Raw genomic sequence first — 26,004 nt, 5'->3', positions numbered from 1 at the left:
CTAGCTGTAGAAATGTTGCAAACGAACATCTATGCTATGGAGAAAATTTTTAAGAACCTGACTGTATCACTAATCACTACTAGGCACAAGTGCAGAACACAAATGCTAAGGTCTAGGTGGAGGGCCTAAGGCCAAGAACAGATAGCTAATACTCATACAAGGATGCATTATTTACACACAAAGTTTAGGAACAACTAGCAGATCATATATTCACCTTGCTGTTGTGATGGTCAGAGGCAGAGCGCTCGTATGATTGTGCTGGGACTACTAGCGTGCTGGTCGGAGACTCAGGGCCTGTGCACCTCGGCAGCCGATGCTCGTGCAGTAGTGCCCTGGTCCTTGGAGGTTGTGCACCCGTGCGTGGTGAGCCGGCGACCTGGACGGTTACGTCTCTACATGCGTCGTGCCTGCGTCCCAACATTGGCTAGAGCCTGGAGAGGGGAGGCGGAGTGAAGGGCTGAAGGCTGAGGATCTGTGTGTGTGGGTTGGCTGGCGTCCCTGCGTCCGTGCGTGTGTGCGGACTAGCGACTGGATCTAGAGAGCAGAGGTAGAATGGAGCTGTGGAGGGCAGAGGGCTGTAGGCTAAGTGGTGGCTGCAGGCGGCTGGATCTGGAGAGCAGACTAGTAGAGGCAGAGTGAAGGGCAGAGGGCTAGAGGCTGAGTGGCGGCGGCTGGAATGCTAGAGAGCAGAGGCGGACTCGGCTAGAGTGTTGGACGCAGGATATATATATATATATATATGTGTGTGTGTGTGTGTGTGTGTGTGTGTGTGTGTGTGTGTGTGTGTGTGTGAGAGTGTATGTATATATATATATATGTATATATATATGGCTGGGCTAGGCTGCATATCAGTACATGGGCTGGGCTAGGGCCCCATGGAGCCTCGCGGGGAAAAATCAGCCCCACCCCAGCCCTGATCTAGACTCGGGGCCTCGCCATGTTAGCCCCATGGGGGGGGATCCAGCCCCGCCCTTGCCCCGATCGAGATCAGCCCCCACAGGGAAAATTGCCCTCCCTAGCCTATGACGTCCTCAAGCATGCCAATGCATCATCGATGACATCCTCGCCCAGATCAATGCCCTCGACGCCGCCGGCTCCGTGGCTCCCCTTCGACCTCCGTGGCTCTGCCCCGAGCCCCCGACGCCACTGGCCTCCCCTCTATCCACTCTACCCTCCGCTCGTCGACGCTACTACCCAGTCGAACCCGCCGCTCCCCTCCTACATCCGATCAAAGGAGGTTCATCTAGGAGGACCAAGTCCTGGGCACGTACCACCACACCTTCTTCGAGATGCTCGGGAACTCATCCCTATGGGACTAGAAGGAGTGGGCCATGTGCTGGGCGTGGGAGCTCCTCACCGAGGTGCCTAATTCTACTCTCCTTTCTCCCCTCTCCTCTGTATAATATAATCCTATGCCACCCCAATCTGATGGAAGGATGATTGTTTCTATTTGGCATGAGATTGTTTAGCTATAGATTTAGAAGTAGCTAAAAATTGGTTGATTAAAATGGGTTGTGGTTTGTGTGGTGATCTGGTATTCTGATTGTGAGAGACTCAGGCACTCAGTTATTTGGGATTTTATATGGATATGAGAAATTTAAGTATGTTCATCAAACTAATCTGATGTAGCATTTGGTAATTTGCCACTACTTAGATGAGTTCCCATAGAGGTGGTGCTCTCTCTCAATTTCATATATTTATATATCAACAAGTATATGCATATTCCAATGTCAATTCTCTTCATTTCCAATGAGGTATTTTTTGCAAAGTTCTCCAAGTGAAATTGACTTACTTTACGCATAATTTCTCCCTATATAATTTAACATGCGGTCATTTCTACATACCTGAGATAAAAAGCTTGTCTTTTTTATATCTGTCTAGGTTTTCTGAGGAATCAAATTGGCTAGAGTTTTATATTCATATTGTAAGGAATCAAGGGTTATACCACATACCTATGGTGTGCAGACAAGCAACAAGAAGTAGGCACTATTCAGATTCCTAGTTCAAGCAAGCAGGTAACAACCCTAATTGATAATCTTTTGACATCTAGACAGGCCTTTAATATTCCATCTAGCTGAAGCCTTCCTTGAGATATATATCTCATATCTGAACAAAGCATCATAACATTATTTTTTTGTCCCAGAATCATTTTTGATGCCTTGCTTAGGATAGATTGTTCAGGAAGACAAAAGGGAAGATGGGTATAAGATAGTGATTGTGTGATCCACACTTTAATCGCCAGTAGTACCCTATCGCCTAAAGAGTGCTGGAATGTAGTGAACCATACCTTATGTTGCTCTTGGTTATTTAGTAGTTTTTTCTTCCATGTGATTGACCTATTGAAGTTGACACAAGTGGCTATATGCTAGACATAGGGACTTGTTCATCTTCATTTTGTGTTATTGAATGCTATTTATAGATGGGTGTTTTTCATGAGGTTTATGGTAACTATGAGGTTTATGGTGGCATCTTTTTTCATGTTGGGGTCCTAGTAATTTAGTGGTTGATATCAGCAAAGTAGATTAAAATTTATGGGAACTGGGAAGTAAAGCAAAAAGTTGGTCCATCTGTTGAACCATTGCATTTTTTCTTGAGCTTAAAAATAAATGAGAATGGTGCAGTATTCGACACATTCATGACTAATTATATGAATGGTGAATGCGGTTTGCCATGTGGGAAAATTTCATGCACGTACAAATCGTATAATTTATCTCTAAAGCATGGAGTTTAGATGCTCCTTGTGCAATGTATGTCATTTTGAATATTTGATATTCCTCGGTCTTCCTTTGGTATTAGCCAGATGTCATTTTCCGGAAATATATTGCAATTGTTCTTAAGTCCCTTTTATCCACGTCTCTGACATTAAATTCCGATGTTCTACATAATCTGAACTTGCGATCTTGTATTACGAACTGTTACTAGGTGCTGGAATGTTTTGAATGGCTGGTGATGTTATTTGCAGATGTTGGCATACCTCCTTCTGTCAACATCTTCAGCAGCATTTTCTCGAAATGATGTTTGGGTGTCTCAGTTTGGAGGGGATCAATTCACCAAACTGGTCAATGCTTCAACCTCCATGGTGTTTCTAGCTTTCATCGCTCTTGGTCTTAGCTCAATCATCTCTGCGTACTGTGTCTTCAACGCAGTTTCTTAAAACTATTGATGCACGATATTTATTTTGAATACCATGTGCTACATGTATCTCATGCAGGTGCAAACCAACCTTAGTTTTTTATGGTTTAAGGTTTGTGCCGTCGTTAATCTCTACAATTTATGGTCCTTGGTTGTGTTGCAGCAATAGACTGAGCTTAAGATCGGCACTTCAATTAGCTGGATTACAGGCTTGTCTTTTTATGGTTTTGTAATATAAATATCCTATATAAAACAACAAGGGATCTCACATTAATTGGTGTAAAAGAATTGCTTGGTAATAATTATCATAGCAGTGTCAATTAGTCTATGGACGTCGAGCTCGTCTCGATCACCCTGTTCATCTAATCGATTGGCCCGTAGTTCAACTGATGCAAGAACCAGCTTTGATGTTGGATCCCCTCCCTATCTTTTATCGAAGTGGTGTCCAATAATTGTGCAAACTCTTGGCTGAAATGTTTGTGCAGTTGTTAGTTATAGAATACTATTAAAAAAAAAGAGAGAGAGATAATATGGAGAGTAAAATATGGATGTGCTTATAGAGCGATTGAGTAATATGGAAGAAGAATCTTTATAGATGGTAATCTATATAGGGATACAGATGATGTATTATGGACGATTTGTTGGAGTTGCTCTTTTTACAATCAGAGTAGAGTTAAAACGAATAAAGAATTGTGAGGATCAGTTCAAGAGTAACGGCGATACTTTTTTAGGACTTTGAAAATTTTCATTCATTTAGGGATATATTACATAAAGGTGAAGCCAGGTGTGCATCGATTCAAACTGCAAGTTTGAAATCAGGTTTTGCAGCACCTAATTAAACAATAAGATTCAGCTAAATAATAAGATCAGGGAATACAACACCTAATTATACAATAAGATTAGATAAACAACCGAAACACAGCAGATGAACTCGTCATGGGCGTAGGATGTCTGTAGCCAAGGTGACCAGCATAATACCACAACAAGAACACATCTTGGGGTCTCTTTGATTCTTGTCGGTTGATGCCTCGCCGAATTCCCCACTAGCGATCTGTCTGAACTTTGCATCTTAGATTGGTTGTTGAGCCATATATAGATTTGTGTTTTGCTTCACCAGACTCAACTTGTGTGATCAACCAGAGAGGATTAACAAACTTTTCTATTGGAACGCTGTGACCTCACAAAATCTGAAGGAACCACATTGAAATCCCTGACAAGCGCACCTTAAGGCCAGCAAAGGATTTGGCATCGGTGGCCTTGAATCCTCCGTCGTGTGCGGAGAGAAAGTAAAGCTTGCGTCCTAATTACCTATCATTTATGCATGATCAAATAGTTGTACGGTGTCTTTTTATTCTCCTTACTTGGGACAATTGAGCTTTTTTTCTAAACCTAAGTATAATCACCACATGTACATACTCACACAGTGTCTATTAAAAACTAGAGATGTAAAACTTAGAGATTGACAAACAACTCGATGTTGATGGAAACTACCTTGTAATAACTATGAACATGTCAAGAAAAAAAAAAGGGTTACTACAACATAAGTTTAGTGAATTTTTAGCAGTAAGGTTTAATGTAAAGATGTATAGTGCAGTCCAACATGTTCGTATGTTTGTCTTTGGAGTAGTATGTATATAGAATCAGGCAGTGCCTCTAAATCATCCAACAAATAGCTGATTTGTAAATGAAAGCTATGTATGTACTTTTAGTCGCATACCGTCCCCAAGAGGATTGAATAAATCAAATCGATCAATTTTCCAGAGTTATTGTAGAAACCACAAAGTCCAACAACATGACTTCAAGAGTAAAGCAATTGAATTTTCTAGGTGGAATATTCCTTTGATCAATGCTTGTAAAATAATTATTGTGTTTAAGTCGATCATACTGCCATGTAAAACACATGCAACAACACAAATCCTGGCACAATAGTACTAAAACAGTAGTGCCATGCTTCAATCACAAGCTAAAAAAACAGGATAAACACTGTGTCTCCAAACATCGAGGTTGTGGCAAATGTCCCTCCCATTTTGGCACGAGGAGCATATATCCTTATCAACAACACTAGCTAGCATTGATTCCAGTCCGTGCCCACCATATCTTTTTCATTAAACAGTAATCCTCCATCTAATGACCAAAATATGCATGATTTAGTAACACACATTGATGCTGTATATATCAGATAAATAGCATAGCACAAATCTATATGTAACCAAAAAAAATGGGGGAATTTTTGGCAATCTACTTATGCTGATAAAATTGAGGAATACATTATTTATTAGAAGCAAATTCTACAGGATCTAGTTCTAAAAAACCCTATCTTCTATGATGACATATATCTATTATCTTCTTTTCAGCTTAGTTATTGAATTATGAGATGGACGATATAGATAAGATCTCATAAATATCTTTCTAAATAAAATTTTATAGAATTTATTTTCTTATTTATCTGTCCGAGGATAATTATCTGGAGATTTTCCATCGATTTCTCACTGATGATTCGACTCCATGCACGAAAGACGAACACGCAGGCAGAAGTCGCGAAGTGTGTGAGAGCACACTTAATCCCACCGTAGGTCTCCCCACTCGCTACCACGGCAGGTCGTCTCCGCCCACCGGAAGTGCTGGGGCTTTCCCCACTCGCTCCCAACCCCCTCCTCTTCTTCGTCTTCGTCTTCGTCTTCGTCTTGTTCTAGAGTCCCACACGCTTTCCATTCCATTCTGCTCATCTCCGTCCGCGCTCCGGTGAACGCGCCGGCGCCGCGGATCCTGCTGCCAAGAATGGAGGCGTGGCCGGACGACTTGAGGTGCCCCATCTCGCTGGAGGTCATGACGGACCCTGTCATCCTCCCCTCCGGCCACACCTTCGAACGCCGCAGCATCCAGCGCTGGCTCGACGGGGGGCACCTCACCTGCCCAGTCACCAACCTCCCGCTGCCGCCTTCCCCGCCGCTCATCCCCAACCACGCGCTGCGCCGCCTCATAGCAGCCGTCTCGCCTTCCGCCGCAGCCGCCCCCGTCCCCGAGGCGGGTGTAGGTGCTAAGGAACCGGCGGCGGAAGTGCAGGCGTCGCCCGTGACGGGGCTGCTCAGGCTGGCCAAGTCCGGCGCAGCCGGACGGAGGGAGGTGCTGGAGTCCGGCAGCGCGGCGGTGCTGCTGCGGCACGCGGCGGCCGGGGACGAGGCGGCGGCGAGGGCGCTCCTGCTCCTCAGCCTCGATGGCGACGACGCGCGCGTCGGGCTAGTGGTGGACGGCGCCGTCGACGCGCTCTCCGCCGCGGTGTCCCGCGGCGACGCGGCTGCCGCGCTCGCGGCCACGGCGCTCACCAGCCTCGCCACCGTCGATGTCAACAAGTGCACCATCGGTGCGCACGCCTCGGCCATTCCGGCGCTGGCCGGGCTCCTCCGCCGCGGCGGCGCGCGGGAGCGACGTGAGGCGGCCACGGCCCTCTACGAGCTCTGCAAGCTGCCGGAGAACCGCCGCCGCACGCTGCGCGCCGGCGCGGCGCCCGCGCTCGCCGACTTCGCCGCCGACGGCTCCGCCCGCGCCGTCGAGGTGCTCGGCCTCCTCGCCAAGTGCCGCGAGGGGCGCCAGGAGCTGTGCAGGATCCCGGGCATCGTGTCCGTGCTCTCCGGCGTCGCCAGCAGCGGCAACGCCCGTGCAATCGAGCAGGCCCTGCTCGTCCTCAATTGGATTTGCTCCGAGAGCAATGAATTGACATTACAAGCAATAAAGCTGGGAGCTTTCCAGCTCTGTGAGGCTCTGGTGAACGACGACAACTGCAAGATCGCCAAGAACGCTGTCGAATTGGCCCGGACCCTCGAGAAAGCATAAAAATTGGGCTGCCCAAAGATCAAATTTGTCATAATTTTGATTCAGCGCCTCCTCGATTGGGTGTTGGCCTCATTGTACAAAGGTAGAAACACCAAAGGTGGACTTTTCATCTTCTTCTCTTCTGTTCATTTCCCATCTCGTTTCATGTTTTAGCTGCGCCGAACGGTAGACAAATCAGTAGAATTTAGTTTCTGTTCATATGTTTAGAACCAAAAAAAAAACCGGGGTTCCTGAACTTGTCAGCCAGAACTGCTTCGTGTTTTGGAGAATCACTGGATCTGCCAATCTGAAATGTCAGAAGTATGATACATATGATGTAGTGAAAGTGATCATATGCTCTGAAGCAGCTCGAACGACTGTGATCCTTACTCTTTTCTTCTTCCTTTGCTATTGAAAGTGATCATATGCTATGTTCCATAGTTTTACATGACTCATGAGGAGAATTGTATTGTGTGTATCGCCTGTCATCTCCTTTTGATAAGGAATGAAATTCACCAGAAGTACAGAGGTTGTGACTTTCTGTCTGCTCAGAAATTTCTTTTGCGTGTGTTAACTTGATATGTACTGCATCAGCTTTGCTCAATGAGGTTTGACATTTGGTGCAAATATTATTTTGATTTAGTGGACTGAAAGCTCGTGCTTTGTTCTAAGTTTTCCACATCGGATTTGAAATAACCAGCATTAACATACTGTTGTGCATATAATATAGCCAATAGATATCCTTATCAAACTTGCATAGGAGCCTCAGTATCTCTTGCGTCATCATGGGGCTTAAACAATTCAGTAGATTGTGCAATCGTAGTTCCTTCTTTAAATTTAGGTACGGCTATAGATTTGTGATTCTATATCAAGTATATGAGATTCTATATCAGTCCTGAATAAACTATCAAAGTGCTCTTAAGTGGAAAATATTATACTATTAAGAGGTCTTGCAAACCAAGCCATGTGGATCACTCCAGATTGCTTGTGTCACTTTTGTTCTTCAGAGAAGCGAATGGTTATTGTGCAACTTTGATTATCATTTCGTTTGACAAGGACATCTTAATTTTTTAGATGGTCTAGTTTTTGCTACGTCGACTAACTTACAATTTCCACATCAAATTGAATATGAAATGGTCTAAACACGTTTTTGTCTCGTTAGTCCGCGACAAAGCAGTGGGGTTTCTTGAGATTCGGCCGGATCAAGAAACACGTAAGAAACTTTGCAGCTTTTGTGGCTGCCTTTTCCTATTTCTTTCATCAAGGTGAGTGATCATCCTTTTTTAGCCATCTTACCTTTTCTTCTATGAGTTGCAGTACGATTTCCATGCCCGTGTTTGGAAAGAATATCTAATTTCTCTCTGATTTGCCATAAAGATAGCCCTTTAGCTGATTTGGATTTGATGGAGCTGCATACAAAAATTTAGTGGATTATGCAGTTGTGACGTGGCCCTGATGTTGACAATGTCTGAATGGAAACCTAGCAACCGTAAGATAAGGGTTGACCTTGACCGCAAACTTTTTTTTCTTGTGGGTGGTTGGCTTGTCCATTTGGAACGCATGGCTTGTTCTAAGCCAACAAAAGTCTCTTGGCGCCAGTACTAAAAGTAAACCACAGGGATTAGATCCGATTGGAGATCCTGTTCAGTGGACAGGATTAGATCATGCAAACTGCAATCATCAGCTTCTCTGATTGGTGGTCGATCCTGTGCAAATCCTGATGCGCACAGCTTACTTTCCATGCTCATGTTCTTTCTTCATCATGCTCATGTACTTTTTGAGTACATCAAATGGTGTGAATTGTGATAGCATCGCTCAGAAAGCCTTTACCCTTGTAGCACCATTTCGGTGTGTGGTGGAGTGATGGAGGAGGACTCATCCAATGGATGAAGTCTGTGGCCTACTCCATTCAGGCTGGCGGCACCTAATGCTGGCGAGGATAGCAGTGGCAGCTGTTCCCTGAAACACACTTGTTTCTTGCTGTGGTGTGTGGCAGATCTATCTATGTTTGCTTGCTTCCTGCTGTGTCATTCAGAAATGTCGAGGCGCAAAAACAGTCATCAGTTCATCCGTTCCTCGTTGTCGTAAATACTACTACCCATTATCCGTCATGGCATATATTTCCATCACCAATTCAATTGACTATTCTTTTGCCTGAATCTTCTTCTTTTTCTGGAGAAACTTTATGCAAAGCTGCTATGCTCCAGCCACTGCTCCTTTACGAATCATAACACAGAAGATAGGTCACTATAAGAACAAGTGGTCCATTTCACGGAGAGGTTTATCCTATTTAGTATGGCTCAAGCTTTCAGTTTCACTTCAGTTCTGATGTTTATAAATTAATATAAAGTGGTTTGTGTACTTATTTTCAGTCTTAAGATGACTCAGTTAAATCCCTTTAGTGTACCCTTGGCTCCGATTCTATGAATTTTTGAAGTTAGAAATACATTGCTTCAAAAAAAATTAGAGGTAGAGCTCTAGGAATAAGACGTTCTACAAAAGCAATAGCCTGTTAGGGATGTGTGCTGATCATGAACCATAAGTGCAAAGCGACAAACAGCCATCGTAATGCGATGGTCGGAAGCCACTGACATGTGGGGCTGTGATACTTTCACCGTGCAGTGGGGCCCTTGCGCCAGAGGAGTATCAGGTTCAGAAATGCTTTCATAAGCGTTTGCTGCATGTTTGCCGCCGAAAAAACACACAACGGTCGTTCCTTTCTTTCAACGGAACACTGTCCGGAAGGCCCCACATGTCAACGAGGTAAAGGACTTCAGAATCACTGGCGTGTGGGATCCACTGTCAGGATCCTGTTAGGATAGACGGGCACTGTGGGAACATGAGAGAGGCGTTGCAGTTTGCAGAAAGTAGACCGAATACTGATACAGGATGCCATGGAATCTGATTCAGACAATGCAATAATACTCGTAATAGTGAGAATGGGCTGATAGCCCAGTGGTAAGAGCGGAGTGTTCAAGCTCCATCCTTGACCCTCGTGTCTTACAGGACTGGCCTCTATATTTAGATTTCTTTGGAACAGCCTCAGGCGTCTGCGGATTATAATGGGAGCACCACGTGTCTATTGTTTACGGAGCTAGAGGTTTTGTGAATCTCTTTAGTAACTGTGTATATAGATTATAGATCTTAGATGTATGGATATACGCATGCATGTGTTAAGTATGATGTGGGTTTAGATATTATAACTTGTATCTAGTGTTAAAGCTCCGAAAACAAATACTTGTAATAGTGAGCGACAAAAACAAAGGACAAAACAAAAGAGGTGGTGTCCAGTGGGGCAACGAACAGGGCTAAAGAAAAGGGGCAACGAATGGATTGACAAAGCTGTTCCAAAGCGCAGGCAGATGTTGTCAAAAGGAGGCGCCTACAAAGAGTCACCATGTACAGTAAGCTATCTCTTTCCCTGAAACAGTAGAGGTTGAGCGGATGTTGAACAGAACAACTGAATCGTACCAATGCTCTCTCTCTCTCCTACCTCTTTTGAATTTCGGTTGTTAGTGGACACTGATGTCTTCTTCTCTTTATCACTTACTTGATCGATCTCTTCCTTCTTCTCCCATCTCTCCATTCATGAAGAAGAAGAAGAATCACCCATCATCATGCTTATTGGATGAACAACTTTGGTGGCCAATCCAACCCAACTGGAGTGCTGCCAAACTGAAGGAAATTGCTAGATGGTTGCCTTGTAACTTGTTGCCGGCCAAGAACCCTCTGAACAGGGTGAGGTGGTAGGGACTAGGGAGTAGGGATTGCTGAGCTACTTGGCCGGCCCCAGTCCGTTTGCATCTTCTTCATCTCTTCTGTTCTGCCTACCACAGTACCACTCATAACACATGTCGACTTGCCATGGGTTCGATTATTGGGATGCCATTGTCCTGTGCCCCGTTGGCATCATCGTAGGCTACCAGCAGTGTCTAGTGGGGCTATATGCCCTCTGTGCCCCCTTTCTCTTATCAATTTGGGCTCTTTGGCCATGGATTGGTGGACGTTTGTAATTGTTCTTTGAGATTGCGACGTACTATCTTGGCCATGGATTCTTGCTTGCGTAACGTATCTTGTGGTTGTAGATAATATTTTGGGGTTGTTTAGTTGTAGATCCTAAAGAGTCCGGTGGAACCAACTTGTTTTTAGAGGTAGCTCTCGGGGAGCGATTCAGATTTGAGCCCTTGCGCTCCTTCGGAGACGCTTGTATAGCTACTGTGCACTTGTGTGAGTGTGGATCTCCTCTTTAAAAAAAGATATATATTTTTGAAATCATGCCATGAGCTCTAGCATTTACTTAAGGAGGTGTGCATCCGGTTCGAGTTTGGATGGACGTGACGCTCCATGGCACTCTCTGCGAACCGAGTAGAGCAGCCACTTGGTCCCCTTTATCAAATATTGGGCACGGTCTAAGTTGTGGTAATGTCAAAGTTGGGTATGGAAAATAGCGTTTGATTTGTAAGTAAACTGTCCGGCCACTTGAGTTTTTCTTAAGTTTGCTATAGAAAATTTTCAGGGTAACATAACTTTGTTTCTGGGGTGTGCCCATGTTTCAACCTTAAACAAAATGGAGGTCAAATTTATAAGGGATTCTTGGGTATCAGTCGCTTCTTTTCAGATGATTTTGTTGGTGAATCTTGTTCCATGCGATTTATCCAAGTGGCTAAGGTTTGAAAGGTACTTGTAACAACCAATTGATTAATTCTTGCCCTAAGTCGACCTCTTTGGTCAATCCATCCCAGAACTTGCGAAAGAGGCTTTGAACAAGTCACAGGTTAGGCTTCAATTGGGACAAAGACGTACTGGCCGGTCCAGGGAAACTATTTTCTAGAACCTCGTAAATTAAGTTTGTTTGCCGTAATCATGCGGTTTGGTGTTGAATGGTCGGATACAGGAAGAGTGTATGAAGCAAACATCAAACGTTGAAACAAGACATGAAGAGACCTCTCTCTCTCTCTCTCTCTCTCTCTCTCTCTCTCTCTCTCCAACGCAAGAGGCGTGTGGTGCAGCAGTAACAGACTAACAGTAGTATAGCAGCAGCTATCTAGAACTGCAAGTACAAGGCAGAGGGAGATCAGTGTTTTACTGCTAAAACTTGTTTTAGAACATTCTTTTGCATCCGTTTTGGGCCTTGCTTAAGAGGCCATTTTGGTTGACAAGGCCCACAACTACTACTGGAGGGCCAGTTTATGGGACCTCAGGTCATAGTGGGCCTAGTCTTGTTTGGACCAGTCCGATTCCACTTCCAGCCTAGAAACACTTCAGCAAACAAAATCTTAACAAATTCGGATATGCGCGGCTGTGGGCACCGGAAATACTTAGGTCTGTTTGGCACTGGAAATACTTTTGCTACTAAGAAGCATAAAGCTGAATCAAAACAGTCCGTTTTTAAAAATAGTTTTTGAGAGTAAAAGTTGTCATTATTATTAGAAGTTAGAAACTGATCTGGATGAGCTTTTATAGCTTTTGAGGGATGGTGTTTTAAGAGATATTACATATATTATATATTTTATTTGCATCAAAAGTCAATTCAAAATCAACTTTTCTATTAGCAATTTTTCAACAACAACTTTTAAAAATAGTTTTTTAAAAAGCCTCAGTCCAACAAAACAAGCTCTTACTATATATCGCGTGAGAGTGCCGCCTAAAACACTTCATCTTCTACCTCGAACCCTCCCAAATGCTCTTCTCGTGTTGTGTTCCCACCTGCCTCTGAAAGTGCATCTAGGCTCCTAAATGGGTTTTGGTGATAATGACAAAGTAATTAAAGAACTAATGAGTTTTATGAGTTATGGACAAGTGTTAGTTCCATCAAGTGAAAAATGTGACGTATTGTGAACCCCAAAACCGGATAAAGGAAAGCGGCTTGGATCCTATGCTTTTAAAAAAAATTTATGCTTTATATTTGAGTTTAGAATGCCATACTATAAAAGAGGACATGAAATCTACTTGGTTGTACAGAGACAGTGCTCAAAAGTCCAAACAAACCCATGAGAGTCATAGAAAGTTAGCCTTAAAACTTTTGTTTCAGAAAAATGCGGAGGGTCCGTACTTTTCTGCGGAGTATTCGCACTTGTGCGGAAGGTCCGCACTTTTGTGCGGAGGGTCCGCACTTTAGTGAGTTCTTGGCTAACTGCGGAAGGTCCGCACTTTTCTACGAAGTGTCCGCATAAGTGCGGAGGTTCCGGACTTGTGCGGTGTGGAGTATAAAAACACCACACCCTTCAATGCAACAGCACCTGAGCTTTTCAATTCCGACCAGCTTTGAGACAAAAGGTTTCTAGCTCATTAAAAGCTCCTTTCCACTCCCCTTTTGTGATTCTTGTTGAGATCTTTGCTAGTGTCGGTGGATGAACACCGCAAGCGGGAATCCTGAGGGACCCTCTTTGAGATTCGGCCAGGAGGTTGGTCCTGGATCTATCTCGTACGTGGGGTTAATACGTGTGTATGGGACTTAGGCGAGATGAATGATCGTCGGCTAGTAGGAGTAAATGCACCAAGGATTTAGACAGGTTCAGGCCGCACGGATGTGTAATATCCTACTCCTGTGTGTCTAGTGTGTTATTAATGCTCTTGGAATGCCTTTCTCTGGATCTCTAGCACTCTCGTTTTCTCTGTGTTACAAGCCCTGGCTATCTCAAGTCAGGTTTTTGGTCTCTTGTTCGCTTCGGACGTCTAGGTCTATCGAGTCTACCTTCTACGAAGTGCTCCCCCCTTTTATCTATCGGGGGGAGGTCCTCAGGGAGTGCCCAGAACGGGGGCACAAGTTCCCGTAAACAATAAATGAAACACTACCATCATGGGTCTGCAGTTGATGTTACAGAGGGTTGAAAATGCGCCCCTCGGACGGTCCCGTCGGCCTTTACGCCCCAACTTTAGCAGGTGCAGGGGGGCCCACCGGCAAGCCACTGAGTACACTCTCATGCCCGTCTGGTCAGAGTAGGTCTGATACGGTCTGATGCAACGGGGCGATAGGCGATAAGCCTCGAGCCCATCGAAGATATCTTCAAGCCGTATGTCTCCTTGGCCCCGTGAAGGGACATGCGATGGGACCCGCCGCATTAATTGTGCCCACGCCTCCCTGCCAGGCAGTGGCAGGGGCTGGCGTAATCAGTAGGGCAAGCGTGGAGGAGAGTGGTTGGATGTAACCATCCACGCTCCCCATTAAATGCAGCATCGGGCCTCCCACCGATTGACACCTCATCGTGGAGTCCTTGCGGGGTCCACCGGCAAGGGGCTACTTGGATCCTCGGAGAACTCTGGGTACTTGGGGACTAACTGTTCTTGGCCCCGAGCGCCCCTCTCAGACCTAGCTCTTCTCGGGTCCTCGAGGAACTCTGGGTACTTGGGGACCAACTGTTCTTAGCCCCGAGCGCCCCCTCCCGGACCTGGTTCTTCTCAGGTCCTCAGGGCACTCTGGGTACCCGGGGACCAGCTGTTCTTGGCCCCGAGCACCCCTCCCGGACCTGGCTTTTCTCGGGCCCCCGGGGAGATGGTCCCCGAGGGAGGGCGCCATGTGGCACTGCGCTGTCCTAGCCTCGGGACTCGGGAACCCTCGGTTCCTATATCACCGACAGCTAGGGTTGAGTGAGTTTAAGCAATAGTGCTAGTGAAGTACAAAGCTATCTTTTGAGCACTCGTTTCTTCGCCAAGCCGGTGGTTTCAAGTTCTTTACTCTTGGTAGTTCGTCCACCTAGACGGCTAGGCATCGTCCGTTGAGCTCCCAAGTTTGTGGTGAGCCCCGGGACGTTTGTATCACCCCCGACAAGTTGAGTAAGAAACCCGAAGCTCGATTTTTGTGGTCGCTTTGGTGAGGATAGGGTTGGAAAAGATCCGGCTCTTTGTGAGCTCCTCAACGGAGACGTAGGCACTTCTTTATGGAGTGGCCGAACTCCGGTAAATAAATTCTTGTGTCAACTTTGTTCAGTTTCTAGCATTTGATTATACTCTTTTGTTTGAATAGAATTCTAGGGTTTAAACCCGATCTATCTCGTTGTAAAGTTTGAGCTGCAGGTATTTGGTCTTATAGGTTGGCATACATCTACTGATGCTTGGTAACTTATAAAATTGTAACACCTTATCTCAGATTTTGCTCCAGTTTAAGTTTTCTCAAAAAGTCCGGAGTATCCGCACTTTTCTTCGGAACCTCCGGATAAGTGCGGAGGTTGCGGACAAAAGTGCGGAAAGTCCGAAACTTTTTTAATCCGCTGTTTTAAGTTTGCAGAATTTTTAGGTTTCGCCTGTTCACCCCTCACCCTCTAGGCGACATTTCAGCCTCCTCGTTCTGGATGCCTCCTATGGCTATTGCCATCCTCTCCTTAACCCCATGTTGCTGCTAGCAGGTAGCTTAAGGTTTAAAGTTAGGGTCTAGGATGGCTAGGGTTCAAGGTGGGCCAGTTGTCGAACTGATGGCTCGATAGGGCGGCGAGGTGGATATGGCACCGTAGGCGGTAGGAGGACGAGGGGCAAGGATGATCGTGGGGGTGTCAAATCAACGTTACATTGAGGATGGGTTAGTTGGTGGTGATTGACGATGGCAGTGAATATGGCGATAGGAGCCATAAGAGACGGAGTGGGAAGGTGGGGCAGGAAAAGGACGATAAGGAAAGTTTACATGAGCACCGGAAGATGGAGCACAAAGGAGGTGGTGGCATGACAGTGACCCCTCAAGCGGTCTAGAGTCGCCCCCGTGGCGACTACCTGATGTAGAACGGATAGCGTCGCACTCATAAAAAAAAAAGATGTGACGCTATCGTTCAAACACCTAAAAACGTGTGACTTTTCGGTTGATGTCTACAACCACATGATTTGCATCAGACAGATCGCGTTCTTTCTTCATCTTATGGCATTTCTTCTTCCTTGCAACTGCGTCACATCCACCCATCGCTACTGGCCTTGCTCCCTCGCCTTCCGCCCTCCTCTGACCGTCTCCGACAATGTGACCGCCACCGGATCCGCCACCGCTACCCCTAACATGCTAAACCAACTCTACCAGTGCGCTTCATCTCACATCACCCTCTCCCCACCCATCTGGCGGTCTGATGCCTCCCGCAGCCAGTCGTGTCCTCGCCACCTCATCGCACCGCCCCCCCGCACCCGCCACCACCATCGGTCAGCCCTGCTGCCCAAGGCCTCTCTCTAACACAGGTAGCCACGGAAGCCCTGGTCCCAAAACCCTAAAGCTCGAGGAGAACACCGTAATCCCCACAGACTGTGTGGACTCACATGTGACGATTGACTGAATAGTTCGGATATTTCAGACGCCTAAAATATTAAAAATAGAAGAAAAAAAAAGGTCAGAGCGTGTTCCCCGACCCCCAGCCATGTCCTGCGGACCAACGAGGCCACAATCAGATGCTTGACTGTTTGCCTCCTATAAATCCGAGGAGCTCCCGTGACTTCTCTCCCAGTTAGGGATGTCAATCGAGTGTGATGGGTGCGGGCAGTGCTCCCCCATACTCGTACCCACTTATTTTTTCTCGCCCTCGAGCATACCTGTGAGCAGCCACGGGTGAGGAGCCGAGAAGAAACCCATCACCTGTGGGTACCAATCGCTCGTGGGTATACTTGCTTACCCGTCAGATCGAGATCTCAAGCATGAGGGCAGATCGGCAATCAGGCTTTGTCGGTGGCTCTTGTGCAGTGGGGATCTCGATCGACAACAACGAGGATAGAACGGGATTCGACATCACTGGGGGTGAGGATCTCGGGCAATGGGGCTCTAGAGTGGTGGCCGCGAGGAGGAACCAAATTCGGGCGTCACCGGCGGTGGGGATCTCGGACGACGGGGCTTTGAGGGCGGCGAGGATCTCGGGAGTGATGGACTCATGAGTGGGCTCACATGTCATATGTTTAGATGGGTAAATGAGTGCTATAGGTACGAAAAAGTCTTATACATATTTGTGTCTGTATATTTGTTAGGTAGAATTTTTCACTCACGAGCGTACTCATAGCAAATTTAGAATATATCTGACCCTATTAAGATTTTTATATGTAGATAAACGTATAATCAGGTTAGACATCACGTCTCTCCTTCTTCCTCTGTTTCGCACTAATAACTCCAATCTTCCCCAACTAGCAGCATCAAGTCCGATTCCATGGCCACTAAGATCTACATCGTGTAAGCCCCACCACACTCCTCTACTCCCCTGATATCTCATCTCATCGCATCTTTTTACCTCCATCCCCAACCCCACGAGACGATTTCAGGGGGCGCCTTTTGATTTTTGGATGTCTTATTTGGGCTGGTTCATTCTTGAAGAAAACGCCAATGGACCTCTCAAGTGGTGTGTGTTCTTGAAGGATTGTGATTCAGGGGTGCCAAATTTCGGCGATTCTTTTCATCTTTCAATTTGTTCGGAAGGAATTGGTGCTACGACATACCAGTATGTGGCAAGTTCATCATAATGTGTGATTCAGTCGGAGGGGTCGAGTGGATCGCTAATTTGTTGACCTCCACTATTCGGTTTAGGCTTCAGAACCACACTCCCTATCTCTACTACTTAAAAAGCACGTAGTGCTACCTTCACGTGGTCTGCCTCCACGTCATGCAGACTAACCTTAAATTTTGCAGAAATTACCCACCTCATGCCACTCGATAAATACTCGATTTTCTTCACCTGTTCGGCTCATGCCCTGTCTCCCTGGCCCACCAACACTGCATCCCCCTCATCTCCTGGGCCATCACCACGCTCGCCTTTGGGTTGTCATGCAAGGAGATCCACATCGACGGGCACCACAGGGGGCGGCAAGGACGAGAACATCCAGCCAACTATATATATTATTTGCTGTAAATGTTGTGCTCCCGTTGTAATGCACGTGCATTGAACTAGTTCACTGAAACAGGTAAACTTGGGGTCACATTGTGCGGCCACTTGTTGCTGAAGTTTCGGCGTCATCTTCAGATTCTGGAACTGAAACAGGAAAATAATTAGCAGCAACTGTTTGCGCATTTGCTTGTATTTGTGGTATTTGGTCACTCCAAGTTTAGGCCTTTGAACAAGGATGTTGAAGATTTGGTGTGCCATTCTTTGACCAACCAGTTAGGACACCATCTTGGATGTCCTTTCAGTTGATTGTGCTCAATGGGAAACTAAACTGTGTAGGCTGCTGGCCATAAATTTCCGACTAGTTCGTTGGATGCGTGATCGGGGCCGTCATATACGTGATAGCATCCGGTTGTTTTTGTTAATTTATATGTGGCATGCAGTGGTATAGTTCAAGTGCTAGTTTTGAACTTGCCGATGATTAAATGCAGAGCATTATGTAGGAGAGTCTGTATTAATCGCTGATATTGTAGCTAGGTGTAATTTGTTGTGCATTATGTAAGAATGCTCTTTTCGTATCGAATTGTCTTGACAATCCTACTGTTTGAATGGTAAGAGTGAGAGAAAGCACCAAATATGAATAATCCCATGCTAGCCAAAGTGAAAAAAAATGAAGTCTCTGGAGCAATTTGATTTGCGTAGAGGGCTTTACCTAATCTGAAGCATAATAGCATGCATCATCTTTGCGCTATAATCCTATTTATGAGTTTGCAGGTACTATTCCACGTACGGCCACGTTGCAACACTAGCAGAAGAGATCAAGAAAGGTGCTTCATCTACTGAAGGCGTCGAGGTCGATCTATCGCAGGTAAATGATACCTGTCACAGTGATTTCACACTCCTGCTAGAGTTTTAACTATCTGGATAATCTCTCAACCTTGATAATACCATGACTGAAACAGGTCCCGGAGACTCTCTCTCTCTCTCCCCGATGAAGCGCTCGCTAAGATGGATGCTCCTCCGAAGAAAGATGTGCCCATCATCAGTCCCGCAGAGCTTGTAGAGGCTGACGGTCTCATTTTTGGGTTCCTTACTCGATTCAGCATGATGCCCGCTCAGTTCAAAGCATTCATGGATCGATGGTACCAGTGACCTATGGTACACACAGAAGCTTGCAGGCAAGCCTGCAGGAATCTTCTACTCCACCGGCTGCCAGGGTGCTGGCCAAGAAACTACTGTGTAAGGCGTTTGTCACACGCAATTATTTTCCAATGGTGATCCATGTAGAAGTCTACACTTCCTTTCCTGCATCAAGAATGACATTTGTAACCATGCGATATAGCATACGCTTAAAGTATCTGATCTGCAACAGTGGTACTTTAACGCATCATTTGTGACTGGAAGTGGAACTAAGTTAGCCGTGGAGTACGCGCTGATCTGCTCTTGATCATGCAGGTTGACCGCGATCACTCATCTGGTGCATCACGGCATGCATGATCTTTGTGACGGTATGATACACATTTGGTGCTGGGATGTTTGAGATGAGGGAGGTGAAGGGTGGAAGCCTGTATGGAGCTGGCACAATTGCTGGGGATGGGTCGAGAGTTCCTACCGCGCTTGAGCTGCAACAAGCCTTCCTATACCTTTTTGGGTCTAGCTGTTTGCATGGAATAAAGTTTAGCTCTAACTTTGGTAGTTTGTCACTTGGCCTTAAAGAACTGAAATTTGGGTTGCCCTCCGCTACTTTCGTCATAAGAATAGATGCAGTCGTTGACGGCTTAATGAACTCAAGAAGGAAATGTCTCACCGTCATGCTGGAATTGTTCCAGTGATTCAATATTGTTTTTAGGCCCTGTTTGTTTCTGCTTTTGGTTCTACTTCTGCTGTTGTCAGAAGCTAGAATTTAGAACAAACGGAGTTCTGGAGAAGTGGCTTCTGAGAAAAATAAACTAAAGCTGAGAAGCTCCCTGAGAGACGTTTTTCTGAGAAGCTACGTATTGAGAAACCAAAATTTTATTATAGAAGCTAACAATCTATTTTCAAAAACAGCTTTTCAGGCAAGTAAAAAATACAGTTTATCAGAAAAACTCAAAAGCAGAAACTCAAACAAACACTCTTAGTCAATAAATTTAGGCTAGAATTTGGTTGATGAAATGGAACGGTCACTATTTTAAGTTCTGTAGGTATTGCCTCCGGTGCTACCATTTCAGTGGCTACAGAAAAGGATTTGTTCAGCTTCACTGCTTCGACATGTAAAAAATGGCTAATTTTTAAACCGCTCAACGTTGTCCTCTCCCACCCACGCCCGGCGTTCCTCTAAGCTCCGTATCCGTAGAAACATCCCAATCCTAACACCCCAAATCCTAAATGAAATCTGTAAAATTTAATGAGGAGTTTTTAACCTTGAGGATTACGAAAAAACGAAAATTATATTTGAATCAGCAGGTGCTCAAATGCCCGGCCCACTTACGTTGAAATGGACCGGCTAAAATATCTTCTTCGTCTCTCTCTAAAACTCTCTCTCTTACCTTATCCCAAGAACCCCTAAATTGGCAGTTTCAATCACAAATGGCAATTAATTCCAATTAAATTAGGCATTTCAATCCCATTAAATCATCGAAAGAAACTCTCATATTTATCCATAATTTCAAACATCTGCTTTAATCTCATTAAAATAGAATCATCATATTAAAAAGAAAATATAATTACATGATTGGATGCCATATCTACTACTTAAAAAGAGTTAATGAATTTGTCCATCTGCCACAGTCAGTCAACCGGACGCAGGATCACCGTCTGATCGCTCTCGCTCGCCCTCACGAAGCATCGCTATCTGATCGCACACATGCTCCCGTTGTTTCTCTCGTCTTCCAAACTGCCTCCCCCCCTCTCTCTCATCCCCGTTTGCTCCCCTCTCGTCGCCCGCGCCTCCACCCCCGACGTCGTCCCCGCCGCCTGCCCTCCGCTGCCGTCGCCACCTCTCAAAACTCCCCTCCCCCGTGCAGGCGACCGCGCAACTCCTGGCTCCACGCGGATCCGGCATGCTAGGGTTTTGGCGGTGGCCGTGTAACTCTAGACTGCGCATGCCCCTCCCTCACCGGCTCGTGTGCAGCTCCCCTCATTGGCCATCCCTGGTGGTGGAGCTCGCGAGAAAGCATAGGTCGGCCATCCAGCGGCCCGAGATCTCCCCTTCTCTCTCTAACTTCTTTGATCCCGCAATGGCCTCCTCCTCCCCAGCCACCGCCGGCGAGTTCCTTCGCATCGACCCCCTCGAGTTCCGCTTCCCCTGTTCGCCTCCCTTCCTTCCTTCCGGTTTATTATTTTCTTTTCTATGAAAAAGATCCATTTTTCATCTTTATGCGGGCGTGAATCGATTGGTTCGTGACCTTTTTGATGTTTCTTTGTGAGCAATCGAGTTGTTGAAGAAGATCTCATACTCCATGCAACTGTCGAATCTCAGCGACGACTGCATTGCCTTTAAAGTCCATTTGTCCTTCGTAGAGCTTCTCAATGGGAAGCAACATTGCCCGAAGAATGAGGTATATTTTTTAAACCATTAAACAAATAATCAAAGTATCCCCTGTTACTTTTTTTCTGTTTTTTTTTTTTATATTTCTCAGTTATTCTCAATTGCATTAGATTTGTGCATATACATGTTATCTGAGCCTCACTTCATTGAATTTCCCCTAGGATAAATAAGCTACCACCTATCATGCTACTATGTTCGTCCAATGATCTGATGCATGATCATGGACATTCACGATGCATTGATCACACACATGCATGGCTTATTGACATGTGCGTTAAGTTTTTTCTTATTATACATATTCTGCTAATCGGCATGTGCGTTACATTTTTCTTTTTTTGCGAACCCTTGTTTTATTCACTCCTAACTTGCTTGTGGAGTAATTTTTCTCTTTGTAACAGTTTGAGGTTGCAAGAAGTTAGTGGCAGTAATAGTCTGATACGAGAATATGGTTGCAAGAACTGAGCATGCAGTTATGTTGGATTAGCATTTGGGTAAATAAAAAACTTCATGTTTGGTCTGTTAATGTGCCTTAAGAGTCATAAATTGTAGTTACCACTTCTAATTTTCTCTCTTTTAGTTGCAGGACTAATTAGCTAACGCTGATCCATGTTCTGTCTAGATGCACGTGTTTGCTTTTTACCAAATACAAAGGATTCACAGCTGCCGACACCTGCTGGTGTTTAAATTATTTCCTTATACTATCTTTATTCTCTTTTACTTATCGTTTATGACATTGACATGATCTTCAACAAACATGTTTAACCCTTACTTTTGATAACTATCTATTGGTGAAAATTGATAAAAAAAATAGATAATATTAAAGTATTTTTCATAATAAATTCACTACTATCATTTTTATATGCTAAATTCTAATAGTTTTGTATATATTAGTGATCAAAATTTCTAAAATTTAACTCTACATATTTTAGGACGATATCTATTTGAGAACAGATGTAGTAGCTCAATGCGATCAAAAAGGTTCGATTTTGATGACACCTGCCAATTTTTGTATGATTCAGTAAATCTGAGGCAGCGCTTCTTGGTGGTCTTTTCAGCGAGCACTTTTACATCATGTAGAGATTAGGATGTTGGGGAAATGAGGTTAGCGATTCCTTTCCGGTTTTTGGTGCAAATTTTCTCTTTGAACTCCAGACCCCTTGTTATTATCCTATGTTACTGATTTTATGGACAGTTCTGGTTGATATCATGGCATGTTTATGCCTTGTGAGAAATAGTAGTCTCACGGTACCAAAGTTCTGGTTGCTCACTTGATACCTTTTTTTTTTATTTTCTTCATATAACTGCTGTGTATAGGAAAGTTGTTTCTCAGTTCTAATAAATTGTGATAATATGTTCACTCTTCATGTTTTTTGTCCTTCCTGGGACTAAGTACAGACGTGGTTCTTGAGGTGAAGCGAATGGGTCAATTGCTCCCAGCATATAGCCGTTTAGGTTGTAACTCAATACAAACGAGCATCTGGAAAATTTAAAATTCTCCAATTATTTATAAAGATGTTTTATTTTCTTGTCTGTTTCTCTATTATTTGATGGAACAAGTATTTCGTTATTTGCGTACCAATCGTTAGCACTCAAGCATTTTAATCAAGTTTTGGTCACCTTGTCCACTGAGATGAGAGAGTATCTTATGTTTTTGATAACCATGTCCTATATCTTTTATTAGCACAGTATCATGTCCTCAAAACCATGTCGAACACCTCTTTCCATCATGGTGTGAGCTGGAGATGGCTCGAAGAGAAACCATCTCCAACTATATTTTTTTCTTTCGTTTTTTTCCTGATTCCCTTTTCTGTTTCTATTCCTTTTATTTTTTCTTATCTTCAACAGCTTTACTTCGAGGGGAATCGTGAAGGGAAAGGAGCGAGAATCCCGTCCTGAAGGGAATGATACTAAGAATCTTTTCGTGACAGAAACTATAAAAAGAAACCGTTAGAATATTGAAGGAAACAAAAATCCCTTCACAATTAAATTTTTACCCGCGACGGAATCCCTTGACATAGTCACCAGCTTCTAGGCACATTGGACTCAAATTGGTCGCTAAAACCATTGAATGTATGCATTCTGTAGGCATATAGTATCTTCTATACATAGGCACCATCGCCATTGAGAAGCAAGAGATAGCCTTTTTTTTCTCCATATTTGTTCTGATCATGGAAGTCTTCTAACTATTAGTAAGAGTTGATACTCCTGTTGACAAACTTATGAAGTACGGTTTCAGGCTAAACTTTGTGCAAATGTGGTGTCTCATGTGCTCAATTGTTTTTGGAGAAGAAAGACTGTCACTTGGAAGATCCATCCGAATTGGGAATTTCAGTGCTAAAACTTTCTTCTCGTGGTGCAACCTTCAGTACCTTCAGGTTTGACTCTCATAATCTCTTATGTACAGAACACATCTCTACATAAGTAACTAGTAAAAAAGACATCATATTAATGATAGCTGCTCAACATACGTCAATAACATCACACGTCCTTATTGGACTTGTCACTAAGGTGCCTTCTGATTAGGATCAAATATAGATCTGTCACTAATGAGTGGTCATTAGTGATAGGTCGTAATATAATTTGTCACTGATGATAATAGTGACACGTCAAATTTAACCTATCACTGATGACTAGATCATCAGTGATAGGTCATCTTAGGCCAATCATTACTAATGGATCAAGTTGTGATCTGTCACTAATGATAAGGTCATCAGTGATGGGTCGTCCTAGGCCAATCATTAGTGATGAGTCAAACTTGATCTGTCACTAATGACTAGGTCATCAGTGACGGGTTGTTCTAAACCAGTTATTAGTGATGGGTCACAATTTGACCTGTCATTAATAATCCACTCATCAGTAATGGGTCATCATATATCAGTCATTAGTAACAGGTCAGCTTGTAATCCATCACTAATAACCAACTTCAGTCACTAATGACGGTATTCATAAATATTTTTTATTTTTATTTTATTTTTTCTTATTTCTTCTCACCTCAACAGCACTAGAATAGGAACCATTGTATATTTCTGGTCAAGTTTGATGTAAGGTGTGGCGGTTATAGACATAAATGCGCGTTTTGAAAACGGTGCAGAAACTTCTGAGGGCAAGAACTCAATCTTTCAAGCCATTTTTACCCTCAAAAAATTCTCTGAACCCGACAAAGTGGGGGAGGAACGGATATAACTTTTTCTGAAGATGTTCGTAGAGTAAAAAAAATATCGAAATTGGAGTCTATATGCAAAAGTTATGTCCATTTTACCGAATGTACTCCGGTCATCTATCAAATTATAACTGTCGAAGGGTGAACTCCTCAAGCGGGGATCCGGAGGGACCCCCTTTGAGATTTGGCCGGGAAATGATTCTGAATCCGTTTTGCTGGTGAAATAAATGGGCGTAAATGCGATGCAGGTGGAATGGAATGATCGGATGCAGAGAGTAGTAAATGCTCAGGAGGAGTTTCAGACAGGTTCAAACCGCACTGAGCATAACACCCTACTCCTGTGTGTATGCTATAAATGCTCTAAGAATGTCTCTCTGAGTGTTTGCTAGGTTACAAGAATACTTGTCTAGTCTAGAGCTTCGTGCTCCTTGTTCTTCGGTGCTCGTTCGACTTGTCTGTGCTTTGGTCCTCACTTGGCTATTGTCCTGAACTTGACTTCACTCAGTCTGGCCCCCCTTCTCCGGGGAGCCCGCCTCGCCTTAAATACCTACCGGGGCGGTAGCGTGCCCAGAAAGGGATGGCGCGAGTTCCAAGGCGCTATAAATTAAAAGCAACCATCATGGGTTGCTGCGCGAGGTGACGGAGGGGGTTGAAAACGCACCCCGTCCGGTCTTGTAAGTCATCATGCCGTTTTTCGACGGGCGCCGCGGGGAGGGCCCACCGGGCAGCCACCGAGCAGTCCGACGTGCCCGCCTGGTCAGAGCAAAACTGACACAGCAGGGCGGCAGGCGGGACGCCTTGGGCTTCGTGATGTTATCCTGAGGCGCGCCTGCGATGAGACCCGTGCATTAAATGTCCCCATACCTCCCTGCCAGGCCGTGGCAGGGACTGACAGCAATCGTGGGGGGAGCAGTTGGAAATGATAGGCTATGCACCCCCTTAAATGCAGCATCGGGCCTTTCACTGGTTGGCACCTTACCGTTGGGCCTCTGTGGGGGCCACCAGCGAAGGACTTCTTAGGCCCTCAAGGAACCGAGTGCTCGGGGGGCCACTGTTCGCCGCCCCGAGCACTCTTTCCCGGATATGCCCTTTCTTGGTCCTCGGGGAACCGAGTGCTCTGGGGCCACTATTTGCGGCCCCGAGCACTCTCTCCCGGAACTGACTGTTCGGATCCTCGGGGAACCGAGTGCTCGGGGGCTACTGTTCAAGGTCCCGAGCACTCTCTCCCGGAACTGGCTGTTCGGATCCTCGGGGAACCGAGTGCTCGGGGGCCACTGTTTACGGCCCCGAGCACTCTCTCCTGGAACTGACCTTCCTTGGGTCCTCGAGATACTCGGGTGCTCGGGGGCCACTGTTCGCAGTTTCGAGCACCCTCTTCCCGGTACTTAGCTTTCCTTGTCGTCGGGGGACTTGAATGCTCGGGAGCCACTATTCGTAGCCCCGAACACTCTCTTCCTGGCACTTGGTCTTCTCGGGTCATCGGGGAATTCGGGTACTCGGGGACCACTGTTCATGGCCCCGAGCACTCTCTCCCGGGACTTAGTCTTCTTGTACCTCGCGGAGATAATCCCCGCGGGAGGGCGCCACGTGGCAATATGCTGATCTGG

General features: G+C 45.2%; 1 protein-coding gene across 1 annotated transcript; it reads left to right on the top strand.

The window, feature by feature from the left end:
• Positions 1–5,655: 5,655 nt before the first annotated feature.
• LOC133899327 (U-box domain-containing protein 8-like) lies at positions 5,656–7,481 on the top strand. Its single transcript, XM_062340316.1, has one exon. It carries the CDS (start codon positions 5,911–5,913, stop codon positions 6,961–6,963), a length of 1,053 nt encoding a protein of 350 aa, XP_062196300.1. The 5' UTR covers positions 5,656–5,910; the 3' UTR covers positions 6,964–7,481.
• Positions 7,482–26,004: the final 18,523 nt, after the last annotated feature.

This window comes from Phragmites australis, chromosome 18 (genome assembly GCF_958298935.1).
Source record: "Phragmites australis chromosome 18, lpPhrAust1.1, whole genome shotgun sequence".
NCBI classification, from domain to species: domain Eukaryota; kingdom Viridiplantae; phylum Streptophyta; class Magnoliopsida; order Poales; family Poaceae; genus Phragmites; species Phragmites australis.
Note: the sequence above shows the minus strand (reverse complement) of the source record. Positions and strands in the feature narration are given on the sequence as shown.